The 16,689-nt window shown below is 34.1% G+C and overlaps 1 protein-coding gene across 3 annotated transcripts in view; it reads left to right on the plus strand.

Annotated features, from left to right (window-relative positions):
* Positions 1-16,689, plus strand: part of LOC119511112 (GPI ethanolamine phosphate transferase 1) — a 146,773-nt gene that overhangs the window by 59,172 nt on the left and 70,912 nt on the right. For 2 of the 3 annotated variants that reach the window (XM_037805542.1, XM_037805541.1), the window contains exons 12-14: positions 11,785-11,863; positions 12,855-13,037; positions 16,463-16,602. In XM_037805542.1, coding sequence (XP_037661470.1) covers positions 11,785-11,863; positions 12,855-13,037; positions 16,463-16,602 — 402 coding nt within the window. The remainder of the gene's footprint in view (positions 1-11,784; positions 11,864-12,854; positions 13,038-16,462; positions 16,603-16,689) is intronic. The other variant, XM_037805543.1, reaches the window with a different exon arrangement.

Here is a 16,689-nt window from a genome sequence, read left to right on the forward strand (position 1 = left end):
TATGTGTATGTTCACCTTGAGTACATACTGCCAGTTTTCCAAGTGGCTGACCCAATTTACACTCCTACCTATGGTGTATGAGAATTCCAGTGCTTCCACATCATTACCAACACTTGATATTGTTTGTCTTTATTATTTTAGCTACTTTGGTATGTGTTGAGAGATATCACATTCTGGTTTTAATTTGTATTTCACTGAAAACACGTTTACTTCATTTGTTGACTACCCATTTGTGTGACGTATATGTTCACTTATGCCCATTTTTCTGTTTGGTTGTCAGTGTCTAAATAATTTGTTCTTCATACATTCTGAATACAGGTTCTTTGTTGGATATATGCATTGCAAATATTTTCTCTCAACTATTGGATTCTTCCTTTTCTCTCTTAATGAAACAGAAGTTCCTAAATTTAATGTTGTCTAATTACCAATTTTTTTTTTCCTTTATGGTTAATGCTTTTGTGCTCTGTTTAAGAATTTATTGCCTTCCAAAATAAGGTAAAGATATTATCCTATGTTTTATTCTAGAAAATTTATCGTTTTACCGTATACATTTTGATCTACAATCCAATGAAATTGACTTTTGTAGAGGTCAGCGTCAAGATTCGTTGTTTTTCTGTTTACATGTCCAGTTAACCCATCACCTCTTCTTGAAAAGGCCTTGCTTTCACCTCTGCAGGGTAGTCGGTGTGCTCTGCTGTTAATCAAATTACTGTATGTTAAGAATCTGTTTCTGCACTCACTATTCTGTTCCTTTAAACTATTTGTCTATCTTTGGGCAAGCACAACATTCTCTAAATTACTATAGTTTTATAAGACGTCTTTATAGCTGTATGTCTTCCACTTTTTGTTCTTTAAAATTGTCTTGACTTTTTATGACACTTTACATTTCCGTCTTAATTTTAGGATTTATTTTTTACTTTCTCTCTCTCACAGACATACAAACGTTTATTGGGATATTGATTGGGATTGCACTGAAGCTTTATATCAGTTTAATGAACCAATGTTTTAAAAATATTGTTTTTTCCTATTCATAAATATGGCCTATGCTTCTCTTTATTTAGGTCTTCTTTAATTTCTCTCAATATTTTGTTATTTTCAGTTTAAAGGGCTTGTAGTCTTTGCTAGGTTTATTCTTAGGTATATGATTTTTCCCCTAATGTTATTGAAAATAACATTAGAAAATTTAAAATATTTTTGATTTTTTCTGGTAGGCATAAATAACATTAATTTTTTTGTTGATCTTGTATTCCACAATCTTGGTATTATTTATTATAGTTTTTCTGTGGATTCTTTTGGGTTTTCTATTATACTATCACACCTCTTCTGGAAAATGAAGTTTAATTTCTTAATTTCTAATTGTTATGACTTTGTTTTTAGTGCCTTATCTCACTGGCTAAGACCTTTAATATAAGGCTGATTGAATGTGGTGATAGTATGAATTATTGTTTCTTTAACAAACTGAAATGCTTTCCATATTTCACGTTAAGAATGATGATTACTATTTATTTTCTTTGTTGTTTCAGATACTCTGTTTCTAGGGCAAGAAATTCCATTTAATACCTGTTTTGCTGAGAATGATTTTTTTAAATTGTGACTGAGTTTTAAATCTATCAACTGTTCTTTAATGAATTATTGAGATAATCATGTGTGTTTGCTCCCATATCTTGTTAATGTGGTAAATCACATTGATATTTTGAATTTTAAACCAATCTCACACCTCTGTAATTAAGCCAAGTGTTGGTTGTGATACATTATCCTTTTTCTATATCACTAGGTTGGACTTGATAATATTTTGTTTTGGATTTTTGCATCTTTGTTCATGAGAGGTATTGGCCTGTCATTTTCCTTTCTTGTAATGTCCTCATTCGGTTTTGTACCACAGTTATGTGGACATCATAAAAAGGGTTGGGATATTGCTTCCTTTTTTTTCTGTTTTCTGAAGAATTTGTGTAATTAATATTGGTGCTCTTTCTTCCTTAGATGTATGGAATAATTTCCAATGAAAGCCAACTGGGACTAGTGATTTCTTTGTGGAAAGGTTTTTATTGTAGGCTTTAATTCAGTTTTTGTTGTTGTTGTTGTTGTTTTAGTAGATACAGAATGTGAGTAAAAGGTAAACAAAAGTCTTTCTCCTTCTACACAGGAAATTAACCTTGGGTTCAGTATTTAGTTCCAGTTCTGTAGAAACCTGATAAAAGTAGAATATATGCTTAAGGTACAAATGATCCATGATTTATAAACAGCTTCTGAACTGGGAGGGCTGTGAATAAATTATAAATGCCTGATGGGAATCCATGGCCTTGAGTGTGGTGCAGTATCATAACTGAGCTTATCCTTGTGAGATTCCTTAATGCTAAGTTAATGGGCTGTCAGAAGAGATATTATTCAAGAAATGATGCTGGAACAACTAAATATCCATATGCAAAAGAATGAAATTGAACCCCTACCTCATACCATAGGAATGAGAGTATGAACTAAAGCCATGAAACTCTTAGAAGAAAGCATTTAAGTAAATTTTTGTGACATTGGGTTAGGCATTCTTAGCCATGACACCAAAAGTGCAAGTGACAAAAAAAGGTAAAACACTTCCGTGCATCAAGGGAAACTGTTTCAGTTTGCTCAAGCTGCTGGAATGCAGTATACCAGAAATGGGTTGGCTTTTTCAATGGTGTTTTATTAGGTTACAAACTTATAGTTCTAAGGCCATGAAAATGTCCAAGTTAAGGCATCAAGAGGAAGATATCTTCTCTGAGGAAAGGTTGCTGGTATCCAGGGATCCAGGGTTGTTCTTCACATGGGAAGGCACATGACGACATCTGCTTGTCCTTCTCCCTTGGTTCTGGTTGCAGTGGCTGTCTCCAAATGTCTCTGGGCTTTTCTTTCTCAGTTCTCTGGGCTGGGTCCCACCCACAATAAGTTTGTACCCACAAGAATGGATTAAAAAAACATGGCCTTTTCTGGGGTACATAACAGATCCAAACCACAGATACTTTCAGGAAAGCGGAAATATAATATGATCTCACTAATCTGAACTAAGTATAATAAGCAAACTCATAAAGTTAGAATCTAGAATATAGGTTACCAGGAAATGGAATGGGGGTAGAGAATGAGGAGCTGATGCTTAATTTGTATAGAATTTCTCTTTAGGTTGATAGTAAATGTTTGGAAATAGAAAGAGGTGATGGTAGCACATTACTGTGAGTATAATTCACAGTGCTAAATGTGGATGAAAAGGGTAGTTTTAGGACATGTATGTACTAGAAGGAAAGCTAGGCTAGAGGATAAAATATAATGAATGCTTTGGTGAATGGTACAAATATAAGAATATTCTTTCATGAAGTATAACAAATGTATGTCTCTATTACAAAGTGTTAATAATAGGGTGGTAGATGCATAAAAATACACTAACGCAAACTGTGAAATATAGTTAACAGTAAATTTTATATTCTTTAAATATAAATAAATCTATAGAGAAAGAATTAGATTAATGGTGTGCCAGTTTGTATATATTATGTCCCCCAGAAAAAGCCATGTTCTTTGATGCAGTCTTTTGGGGCAGATTGATTAATCTTTTTGATTAGGGCGTGACCTCTTGATTGGATAATTTCCATAGAGGTGTTACCTCACCCATTCAGGGTGAGTCTTAATTAGTTCACTAGTGTCTTATAAAAGCTCACAAATAGAAGGACCTCAGTGCTGCAACTGAGACAGACGTTTTGAAGATGGCCGTTGGAAGCTGATGCAGACGTTTTGGAGAACGCCATTGTGAAACGCAAGCTGGGAGCAAGCAGACGCCAGCCACATGCCTTTCCAGTTAACAGAGGTTTTCCGGATGCCAATGGCTTTCCTTCAGTGAAGGTGCCCTACTGTTGATGCCTTTGTTTGGACATTTGCATGGCCATAAGACTGTAACTTTGTAACCAAATAACCCCCTTCATAAAAGCCAATCCATTTCTGATATTTTTGCATAATGGCAGCATTAGCAAACTGGAACAAATGGCTATGTAGGGCTGGGGAAGGATAGAGGGATTGAGAGGTGACTGCTAAGGGGTATGGGGCTTTTCTTTTTGAAGTAATGAAAGTGTTCTAAAATTGTGCTGATGAATGTACACCTCTGTGATTATACTAAAAGCCATTGATTGTACAACTTGGATAGATTGTATAGTATGTGAATATATCTCATTAAAATTACTTAAAAAAAAAAAGAAAGTGGAAATAGGAGAAAATATTTCCAAGTAAAATATCTGACAGGGGCCTTGTATTCAGAATATATAACAGATTCTTACAACTTAACAATAAAAAGACAACCCAATTTAAAAAAAAATGGTCAAAGAATTTGAATAGACGTATCTCCAAAGAATGTATGCAAATAGCCAATAAGTACATAAAAATGTTCAACATAGTAGGCATTTGGGAAATGCAAATCAAAACCACAGACAATAGCGAGTGTTAGTGAGGATATGGAGAAATTGGAACTCTCATACATTGCTGGTAAGAATGTAAAATGATGCAGCCACTTTGGAAAACAGTTTGGCAGTTTCTCTGCAGACACACCAGTAGCTGACTTGAGGCTATGTTGAAGTTTTTTCTCTTTCTATGTCTGATTTGTCTTTGCTCTTAAAGTGTAGCCTTTCAGGGATCCCAGTTTAGAGCTTGGGATGTTACCTAGAGCGCTTTCTCTCTGGTGGTTCCTGAATGCCAATTTTTGTCTCTTAAACATTTTAATACTGCCAAAACCTCTGTTCTGCTTTTAAGGACTTTCTTCTTAGCTCTAGAACTTTTTCCTACACAGCTGAAGAGTTCACCTGAGTGTCAGGCTTACTTCTCTCTTCACATCCCTTCTTCCCAGAACTTGTGCCCTTTCTTTACTTGAGCACTCTCTATATAATATAATATAAATTTATTTCTTATTAAAGCTCCTTCTCTCATTCTTTTTAATACTTCACTTGAGAATCTGTATTAAATTAAAGTAATTTAATTCCAGGTGAACCTTCTTTTTGTGTGTTTACTTTTTTTAAATTCAGAATGACAATATATAATGTTCTCTTATTTTTCTTCCTTTTTAGGTCTTCAAGTCCTAGTTGCATTGGCAGCCCCAAACTTTAATTTTTATCTCTCCAGTGTTGTTATATTGCCAAAGGCTCTATTGGATTATTTACTCCTAGCAGCAGCTAAATGCCCAAATTTCAGCCTTTGCCTTGTGCCTAGAGTAAGAATTGCAAATACCCTAGTGTTTACAGTGTTCAGAATGTTAGATTCTTTGTGGTTTCCTTTTCTCTAGGATCTTAGCCTTTCAGTTCTTGATTGTCTCAGCAGCTTTCCAGTACCTCAATTTGAACTTTTGTTTTATCAGATTTTTCTGTTTGCTCTTGATGGATACATTGGTGTGCAATACTTCTCCATCATATCCAGAACAATGATTAAATTTTTTGATGTTTTATCTTTAAAAACTAGTTTGTAAAATATTAATGAAAAAGTAATAAATGCACACAATAAAAGTTACAAAAACAATAATAAAAAGCCACCTTTTCTCCTGTATTCCAGGCTTATGGTCTTTTCCCCTAGAGGCAAACACAGTAGTTTCTTATATGTGTGTCTACATATTATCATGTGCATATGTAAGTACATGTATGAATATATACTTCCTATTAACATTAAAACATTTTTAATTATGAAATATTTCAAACATGCCAATAGAGTAGAACATGTGACAGAACCTTTGTATCAACCATGCATGTTTAAGAAATGTTAATGTTTTCCCATATTTCTTTAGATCCTCTTTTTAAAAAAACAAATAAAATGACATAATATAATTGAATCCCTATAACGCTTCCTCTATCGTATTCTCCTCTGTCATCATTCACAGATAACTACTTTCATAAAGTAGGTGTCTATCCTTCTTGCCCATGTTTAAGCAATATACATATTATTGTTTTCTGTGTTTTTATTTTTTAATTTTTAAAAAATTTTTTTGTGTGTTTTTAATGTTGTATAAATGTATCACACTACTCAGTTTTTTGCAATTCTCTTTTTTACTTCAGTCTTACTTTCAAGTTATAGCCATGTTGATACATACAGATCCCCTTTATTCATTTTAATTTATATATGATATTACTTTTTTTTCCTACTTCCCTACCAACAGTAAATAGGTACATCCCTCTTTCCACATTTTCTCCAGCACTTGTATCCCTCTGTTTATTTTCTAAACAGTTTTATTCATACACCATACAGTCATTCTAAGTAAATAATCAGTGATTCCTGGTACAGTCACAAAGTTATGCATTCACTTCCACAACCTATAAGAGGACGTTTCCATTTCTTCCACAAAGAAAGAGAAAAAGGAAGGAAAAAATGAAGAATAAAAATATAAAAGATGGAAGAAAAAGACGAATAAAGTAAAATACAATGAAAAGCTCAGACAATATCACCACCACCAAGAATCCCATATCACTTACTTATAACCCCCTCTTATAGACATTTAGCTTTGGTAGATTGCCTTTATTATAATTAATAAAAGCACCTTACAGTGTTACAATTAACTATAGACTCGAGTTTGCATTGATTGTATTTTTTCCCTGGTACCATCCAATTTTCAACACCTTGCAATGTTGACATTCATTTTTCTCCCTCTTTTAAAAACATTCTTATATTTGTACATTTAATCACCACCATTGACCACTCTAGTTTTCACTAAGTTATACAATCCCAGTCTTTAATCTTCTGTCTTTCCTTCTGGTGTCATACATGCCCCTAGCTTTCCTCTTTCAACCGTACTCACACTTATCTTTGTTCTGAGTATTTACAATACTGTGCTATCATCACACAGTATTATGCTATCCATTTCTAGATCTATACAATCAATCACATTGAACCTTCTGTACTACTCCAGCATCAGATGCTTAATTTCTAACCTCTTTCTATCTCCTGATAACCTGTGTTTTCAACTTTAACTCTCAGATTTTGCTCATCAATGTTAGTTCATATTAGTCCATAGAGGTACTCCTTTTGTTTCTGGCTAATTTCACTCAAAGTAATGTCTACTGTCTACCATTTTGACTTTTGAATTTACATTTCGTACCTTATTTTATTTTATTTTATTTTATTTTCCCTGTCTCTCTCTCTTTACTCTCACTGATAGTCTTCATTTCTATTCTCTTCTTCAAACCTCTCTCTCCTGTCTTTTCCTGTCTGCCTGTAGTGCTCCCTTTACTTTTTCTTGTAGAGCAGACCTCTTGGTCACAAACTCTCTCATTGTCTGTCTGAAAATATTTTAAACTCTCCCTCATTTTTGAAGGACAGTTTTGCCAGATATTGAATTCTTCGTTGGCAGATTTTCTCTCTCAGTATCTTGAACGTATCATGCCACTGCCTTCTTGCCTCCATGGTTTCTGCTGAGAAATCCAAACACAGTCTTGCCAAGCTTCCTTTGTATGTGATGGATCGCTTTTCTTTTGCTGCTTTCAGGATTCTTTCCTTGTCTTTGACATTTGGTGTTCTAGTTTGCTAATGCTGTTGGAATGCAAAATACCAGAGATGGATTGGCTTTCATAAAAGGGGGTTTATTTGATTACACAGTTACAGTCTTAGGGCCATAAAGTGTCTAAGGTAACACATCAACTATTGGGTACCTTCACTGGAAGATGGGCAATGGTGTCCAGAAAACATCTGTTAGCCAGGAAGGCACGTGGCCAGCGTCTGCTCCAAGTTCTGATTTCAAGACGGCTTTCTCCCAGGATGTTCCTCTCTAGGCTTTAGCTCCTCAAAAATGTCACTCTTAGTTGCTCTTGGGGCGTTTGTTCTCTCTTAGCTTCTCCTGAGCAAAAGTCTGCTTTCAACGGCTGTCTTCAAGCTGTCTCTCATCTGTAGCTACTCTTTCTTCTCAGCTCCTGTGCATTCTTCAAAGTGTCCCTCTTGGCTGTAGCTCCTCTTCGAAATGTCACTCTCAGCTGCACTGAGTTCCTTCTGTTTGTCAGCTCATTTATATGGCTCCAGTGATTTAATTTAGACACACCCTGAATGGGTGGGGTAACACCTCCATGGAAATTATCCAGTCAGAGCCATCACCTACAGTTGGGTGGGGCACATCTCCACGGAAACACTCAAAGGATTCCAATCTAATCAGCACTAAAATGTCTGCCCCACAAGAGTGCATCAAAGAATGTGGCTTTTTCTGGGGGACATAATGCATTCAAACCAGCACATTTGGTAATCTGGTTATTATGTGTTTTGGAGTAGGTCTGTTTGGATCTGTTCTGTTTGGGCTATGCTGTACTTCTTGGATCTGTAATTTTAAGTCTTTCATAAGAGATGGGAAATTTTCAGTTTATTATTTCATCCATTATTCTTTCTGCCCCCTTTCCTTTCTACTTCTGGACACCCATGACACGTATATTTATGCGCTTCATGTTGTCATTCAATTCCCTGAGACTCTGCTCATATTTTTCCATTCTTTTCCCTATCTGTTCTTTTGTGTGTAGTATTTCAGATGTCTGGTCCTCTAGTTCCTGAATCCTTTCTTCTGCCTCTTCAAATCTGCTGTTGTATGTCTCCATTGTGGTTTTCATCTCTTTTATTGTACCTTTCATTCCCAGAAGTTCTGCCAATTGTTTTGTTCAAACTTTCAAGTTCTTCCTTACGTTTGCCCACTGTCTTCTTTATAACCTTCACCTCTTTTGTTGTATCTTCTCTCAACTCTTTGATTTGATTTTTGAATTGATTTAGCATATTTTTTGAAGATCTTTAATTAGTTGTTTCAACTCTTGTATCTCATTTGAAGTGTAAGTCTGTTCCTTTGATTGGGCCATGTCTTCATTTTTTTCTAGTGTGGTTTATAATTTTTGGTTGTCTAGGCATCTAGTTTCCTTGATTACCTCAATCAGCTTTTCCCAGACCAGACAGGCCCAGTTCTCAGGAAGAGGGTGTAATCAGTATCAGGTTTCAAGTTCTTATGCTGCAATCTCAGCCATTCCACCCATTCCAGAGTGGTGTACAATGTTTGTCTGGTCACAGATGTCCCCCAATAGTTGTTCCAGACTATTTACTAGTTGTTCCTGGCTATATACTAGTTTTTCAAGAAGACTAACTGAATTCCAAACCTGCCTATGCCGCCGTCTTCAATATTCCTTTAATTACTACCCTGCCAACCCTGTTTTTTTTGTTGTTGTTGTTTTTGTTTGTTTAGTTTTGTTTACAAAACATCTTTATGTTACAAAACCTCTTTATGTTTAAAACATGTGATACTAAGAAGATTTATTTTGTACCCATCTCAACTTGATGGAAAACTAAAACAAAAATTCTTATATTGAGGGACAAGTTTATTACAGTCTTTAATGTCATAGGTCCTTACAGTGAGGTTTGTCCACAACATTTTGATGATTTCCAGGCATATTGTACATCTTTGATGTACCCCAAGATTTATAAATATTCTATTTAAGAAAAATTATAATAGCCTGACCCGTTTCATTATCTGAGTACATCATATGTAATGTAATATTATATGCTATCATACAATATAAAATAATAAATATAGTAATGATATAGTACAGTATAACAGTATAGTACAATGTAATATAAATATTCCTTCTGAAAAATGTTCCTTCTTTCATTCTTCTTAAGACTTCACCTTAGATAGCATAGTAAATTAAGTAATTTAGTTCCAGAAAGACTTTCTTTTCATCTTTTTATTTAATTTGGCAAATACTTAGGTACTGTTAGAATGAAAGTGTGTAATTCTCTTATTTTTCTTCCTTTTTTAGGTCTGTAATATTTTGATAGCATTTTAATCAGTCAAGATTTATTGATTCATTTTATGTGCTTATGTGCTTAGTACTTGCTAAGTATTATTATGGATATAATGGAAATATAAGACATTATCTTGGCCTACATGAAGGTTAAAATTTAACAGAAGAGAAATAAACTGATCATTAGACCACAATCAAATGCTGTTAATATGAGGTCAGATTGTCAGTGGACTGTAAAGAATGAAGAAGATTTGATTTTGGAATAGGAATAGGGGAAGATCTTTACCAGTAAGAACTCATATGTGAATACAAGATAGGTGAAGAATGAAGAGTTTAACCATTGTATTTCTAAGGTTATACATTTGGGATGAAGGCAAATTAAGTAGAATGGAAGACAGACTCATCAGCAGTCCCTGAAGTTTAGAATAGATGAAGTAGACAATAAGATACCCATATGACCTGCAAGTAAGTAAGAAGATGCAATCAATATTTTGGAAAACTCAGTGGATCAGAGTAAGAGGAGGGAAATCAACTAGAAGGCTTTTATGGAAATTTAGAAAACCCAATTTAGATATTGTCTTTTAGTTTTAAAAAAATCTCCATACACTTTGGCCTATATATTTCGTTTCCAAGACTTTTTCTAGGAAAATATTCTAAAATGTGTGGTATCTGAAAGGACATAAAACTGGATCAAGGCAACATTTTGAAGTGACTTGTTTTTCTTTCATGTGTTCCTGTCTCCTGGCACCCTTTTACTCTAGATAGCAGTGAGACCAATAGTGGAGAACTTTCCTGCATTCCGAAACTGTGAGAACTCAGTAATTGAGTTCCCCTGGTTGAAAGATCTGGGAGCCCTTAGAGTAGGCACAAGTTCTTAATTAGGTGCTCCCATAGAACTCTATGAGTCCATGCAAGGATGTCTAGGGTTCATGAATTTTCTGAAATTTACATTTAAATTTTGGGGTTAATGCATTTTCTAGAGTTTCAGATTCTGAAAGATGTCTGTAACACCTCCCCCTCCAAATTAATAACCATTGCTTTAAAGATTTACTTTCTTCAAGTCTCAGTCTACTGCTTCAGAGACTGATGGAACAAAGTAGAAGAAAAAGGTGTTTATATCAAGTTGAGCTACATGAAATTACCAACATTTGATTTAGTAGTTTTTGACATACAAAATCGTCAATTTCATGTGCTCCATGCTTAATATATCCTTAAATGACTTTATACACACTTTTTAAATGTAAAGGTATTCACTTTAGGAATGTAGGTTTTAATTAAACAGTGTATATTCAAGTTTGTGTTTAAATGTACATATTTATTTCAATAAGATAATTGAGTTTAGTTATATTTCTTCAGTTTCAGCATCTGTAAACTTAACACCTTTAGATATATATAGTTTCAGGTTACGAAGTGTTTCTCAAGAGTATTTCCTTTGTGTATTTAAGATTTCTGCTGTGGTAAAACAAACACAGGGAAATGAAGAAAAAAACAAATGAAAGGTAAGGGAGCCAAAAAGGCATACGGTGTAGCATAGGAATGGTGAGTAAGTTCAGATTGCACAGTAACTTCAATTGTTGGTTAGTCTCGCCTGGAGCTCTTTGATGATAAGAATTCTTAGGCCCTGTCCAGGCTTAGGAATAAAAAGTGCCCGTCTTTCATGATTGTCATATCTGCCATGGACACAGGAGGGCTGGATGGCAGGACTCATACCATGTGTTGGTTGTTCCATTAGTTACTTTGATTTAATCAGAATTTCTTTTTTAATCAAAGTATTAAATTTCTTCAAAATGATGTGTTATATGACTTTCATAAGTCTAGTTTGGCAGTTCAAACTTAGGGTCAAGAAAACCAAATTCAACTGTAAGCTCTTCCTTGGAAGAGTTCAGATAAACAGCAACAATAAAATTTAGTTTGAGGTTTATTTCTCTTGTTATTTTTTGTTTTCTCAATTTTCACCATCCTTTCTTTTCATTTAAGAAATGAAACAAAAAATATAACCAAAATGAGGAAACATTTTAAACTATCTTGTTGTTTTCTTTTGTAGGTTACTTACTGATTCTAAGCAGCTCAACATTTTAAGGAAAGCAAGATCTTTTGTAAAACAGAGAAAGTATGATGAAGTAGTAAGTATAAAGTACACAGGTCTTGCATATATAAATTGATGATCATCGTTCTGGAAATGGAGAGGGGCAAGGACTGAAGATGGAAAGCAAAGTGGGGAGGCCAGGGAGCTTTCCTGAGCCTTCAATAAAGGGTTGAATTTCCTGAGGGCTTTCATTACCTTGGATATACTTCTCTTATTTCAGATAATACTATGAGTAAATTTTTCTACTTTAGCATTGGAAATGGACAACTATTATGCCAATTTTTATAATGAGAAAATATATTCCAATATATTCCAAGTTTCTGTAACCCTACTTATATATAATATTTTAGAACACATTTTTGTACATTTGGAATTATCTACCCACTACCAGAATTCTAACAATTCACATGGAAAGTTTGACTCTTCCTGTCTCTTCCCCACTATGAGTTTCTTGAATTGTTTACTCTTTGTTAAATCATCTTACAATTTTAAAGCAGGAAAGATTTCTATTTTCAGTTTTCAAAGTTGCCCAAGTAATACCATGTATTTCTAATATTTATTTTTGTTGCAGTTTTTAAATGGTAAGCCATTCTTCTCCCCCTAAAACATTAAGCTATTTAGTAATGTTTCATAACTGATTTTGATAATTTGATAAGAGAAAATTGAAAATGATATATTTTGGCATCTCTGTATTAGAGAGTCTTCATTTCTTTCATGTGTCACCTGAAGATTATTTCCACAAAAGTGAATAATTTTAAAACTTTACACATATCATAGGTTATATACATTTGAAATGCCTCTTCTTATCAACATTAAAAAGTTAGTTAATTTTATTCAGGAAATTTTTTTGTACTTTGCAAGAAGACCCTCCAACAATTAAAATCTCTTCTTGATCTGTCGTCTACAACTACTCACTCTAATTTTAATACAATGGTTTGACTGTTAGGAACTTTACATTTTTCCTTTCTGTAAAATTTAGTTTTTCTTATTCTTTCCATGTGGCGAGTAGTATTTTCCTTTCTTCGTAGGTCTCCATTTGCAAGGAGCTGATTCGCCTTGCATTGAAAGGATTGTCCTATTATCACACTTACGACAGACTCTTTTTGGGCGTCAGTGTTGTTCTTGGTTTTGTGGGATGGACATCTTATGCTTCTTTATTGATCATCAAGTCTCATTTTCACCTTACGAGAGGTGTTAGTAAAGAACTAAAGGTAGGTTCAAAGAACATAATGAAGACTCAAGTGATGGTAGAAAATCACTAGGATTGAGGAAGGAAATTTAAATCAGCTTTAATGGTTTCATACAATGTGGTCATTGTACCAAACTGACTCTTATTTATCTCTCATTTGTCTTTGTTGTATTGGCTTAATTTTTTTATCAGTAATCTCTGTTTCTTCATTTGAGAAAAAGATGTATTAATAATAATTGCCCTTTAAGAAGGCTATAAAGAGAGCTGTATAAATAATTTAAAATCTTTTATTCTTTCCTATAACTGCATATGTAGGTATTCTATATCTTTCTGGTATCTTTCTGGTACAAGTGGTCAGAAAACTACTTCACAGCAATGTACTTAGCTTTATCTGATTTAAAACTTTAGGAGCTATAAAGCAATAATATCACCTGCTCAAAATTTTCTTTTTTAGATAATGTATATATTTTGCTGGAATTATTTTCACCTTCTTTCAACTTTCTGCAATTCTTATGTACAAATTTCCAGAACTTTCTATTTTTCCTTATTTTTAGAATTAGTCCCTAATTTACTGTACTTTTAATGGAAAAAAGAAAAAAAAACCTCTTTAATAGTATTTCATCTTACAGAGAAAATGTAAGCAGCAGTACATAAATGGTTTTAATACATTAAAACACTTTACTCTTTTATAATATATTGCTAACTACCATATATTAGGGAGAATGTAGCAATTCCACCTCTTTTGCTTTGTTCTCTCTGATGATTATTACTCTATCCAATTCTTCTAAAAAGTAATATATCTTGATGGCATGTTAATAATAGTAGAATGAAAGCATTTCTGGTGGTAACTTTTTTCCAATTTTATATATTTTTTACTATATTGGAGGGAAGAATTTTATTTTATTGTTTCCTGCAGTTTTTTAATAATGTTTTGACACATCTTAAATAATTTCCCCCAAGTAATTTTAATTATTTGAATATATGTGAAATTGACTATAACAAGAGTTGTTTCTTACATGTAGGAGAAGGGACAGAAACTACTATGTTTTGAGTAATGTAATTATAACACATACACACACATCTATATATTCTACTGATTATTTGACATATATTTTACCACTTTACTCACAACTGTGGTTGAAGTAGGCATTGTAATTTCTGTTTACAAAAGAGGAAATTGAAGGTAAGGGGGATTAAGTAACTTGCTCAAGATCATACAGTGAGGAGGATGTAGGGGAACTGAGAATTGAACCCAGATTAGTCTTATGCTAAAGACTACCTTTTCATCTATATCTTGATGTTCAGATTATTGAGAAAGGATGTGATGTCTTTAGATTGACATGTAAACAAGAGATTCCATAGCAGGTGGTTCTTCATCTTTTATTCTTCTCTATTGCTTTCCCTTGTTCTCTTATTACCTAGTAAATTCTCAAAATAGTAGCCCTTCAAATCAAGTTCCGTCATTCTGTCTACACCTGTTTGCTTTAAGCACCTTGAAGCCAGCACCTAGTACAAAGCGTAGCATGGAGTATGAGACTTAATAATTGTTTGCTGGGTGAAGAAGGAATCACAATGCATATGGCATGTTAGGTTACATTCAATTGTGTTTTGGGAGGGCAGCAGTAGAGAAGTCAGTTTAGGATTTAGTAGAAAATGTCTCCAGATGTTTTTATTTAAAATTATTCAGATTTTTACTTCATTTTCCTCACTTAGGAACAGCTGAACCTAATGAAATTTAGTCTTTATGCTGTACTTCCCTACAAGTAGATGTTATTCCTATGTCTACCACTATACATATTAAAGAATTATATAATTTTACCATATTTTACTGATTCTAGAAAATCCCTGAAGTTTGGATATGTTTTGTTTCTCTTCCCAGGTACTCTGATAAGCTTCTTTTCTTATGATTTGACTATTCTCAAAGTGACATAAAACTGGTCCTCAACCCTTACAATGAATAATTGCCTCAGGTATTCTGTTTCAGCTTCAGAGACTCCATCTGTCACATCAGTTTGAGCCCTGCCCCCTCTTCTCTCATCCTCTTGCTATGGGACCTTCAATGCTGTCTCTTACATCTCCTTTTCCAGTGCAATCCGTTGGTAGGTTTTTGTAGTGACTGCAGAGACTAATGCAAAGAAGTCGGGGAAGGGACAATTGAAATAATAGTAATAATAGCTGTCATTTATTAAGCAGTAGTAATGTTCCAGGCATTTTGTTCAGTCTTTACATAATCTCCTTTAAATATTACCAACCTTGATAAATAGATATGGAATTATTATTCTCATTTTTACAGATAGGAAAACTCAGCCACAGAAAGGCTATGTACTTTGCTCATGGTCACACTGAGCAAGTGAGGAGCCAGGATTTGAATACTGATCTGTTCAGCTCCAAACTCTTAGGCATAATGTTGTTTCACTCCCCTTGTTACAACTCTACTCTAATTTAGCCTCATTTCTTACTTATTGGTGACATTTTCTGCTAATAAGGAGGAATTAGAAAGAAAAAAAAAAATCTCTTGCTTTTCCTACCTAAATTCTTCTAATCCCAGGATGTAGTTCTTAATTCTCATTTTGTTTAATTTTGGCTAGCAAAGCAAGGAGCAAATGGAGAGAAAACAAGGATGGAGCCAAGAGTGTGGCATGTTACCCTATACTACTATTTTTAACCTGTTTCTCTTTCCAAGTATGCCTACCTTTTCCAGAGTGCCCAATATACTTTGTACCCCTTTCTAACTCCTGTTCTATTCCAGACTCTAGAACTCATATTCTTAGCATCACAACATCACCATAAGTGTATCCTTTCCCCAGTGATTGGAATTTCTATCCCTAATACTGGCATTATTATATCTGGCCCAGGAGGTTCATGGGTCTGTCCTGCCTATGGAACACATCACTAGTGACTTACATCGAAGGAGCTCCCTTCTTTGTTTGGCAGGTGCTTTGGAAGAGTAGCTATGACTGAAACTTACTGTGTTTGGGCAAAGAAGATATAAGATGGGTAGCATGTCAAGTTAAAGCTCCTACAGATAGAAACATTATTTGAAATGAAGATTAGGTCTCACAGTTTGGTATGGATTAACTAGGCTTTTGTGAGCCAGCTGGAGAACTTGATCAACATTTATAAAATTGTTTCTGAGGAGAATGTGTTAAGTGAGAGGGTCAAACAAGTACTTGCAAACAAACTTTAGAAACAGAGTGCACTGTCAAGTTGAGAATTGCTTAATTGCAAAAATTCCGGGCTATCCAGTTTCTTCTTCTCTAATATGCCTCTCAAATGACAGACACTTAGATTTATTTTTTAGTTTTTCTAATGCGAATCTTTGCTTAATCATCTAATTGTAGAGCCATTGGAAGAAGCTAATACATTTTCTTCCCTTTATATAATCTCTTTTAAAAATGTCAATTAGCTTGAATTTGAAAGTGTTTCAATGTTTTGTTTGATTTTCAGAAACCAAGCCATCTCATGCCATGTAGTTTTGTAGCTATTGGCATTTTGGTAGCATTTTTCCTGCTGATTCAAGCCTGCCCCTGGACTTATTATGTATATTGTTTGTTGCCAGTGCCAATATGGTATGCAGTTCTAAGAGAGTAAGTAACACATCTTGCTGCCTCATTTTAAGTCTGTATTTAAATTATATTTGATCTTTGTAGCATGATCATCAAAGACATGTTTGT

The sequence above is a fragment of the Choloepus didactylus genome, chromosome 16 (genome assembly GCF_015220235.1).
Source record: "Choloepus didactylus isolate mChoDid1 chromosome 16, mChoDid1.pri, whole genome shotgun sequence".
Classification (NCBI taxonomy): domain Eukaryota; kingdom Metazoa; phylum Chordata; class Mammalia; order Pilosa; family Megalonychidae; genus Choloepus; species Choloepus didactylus.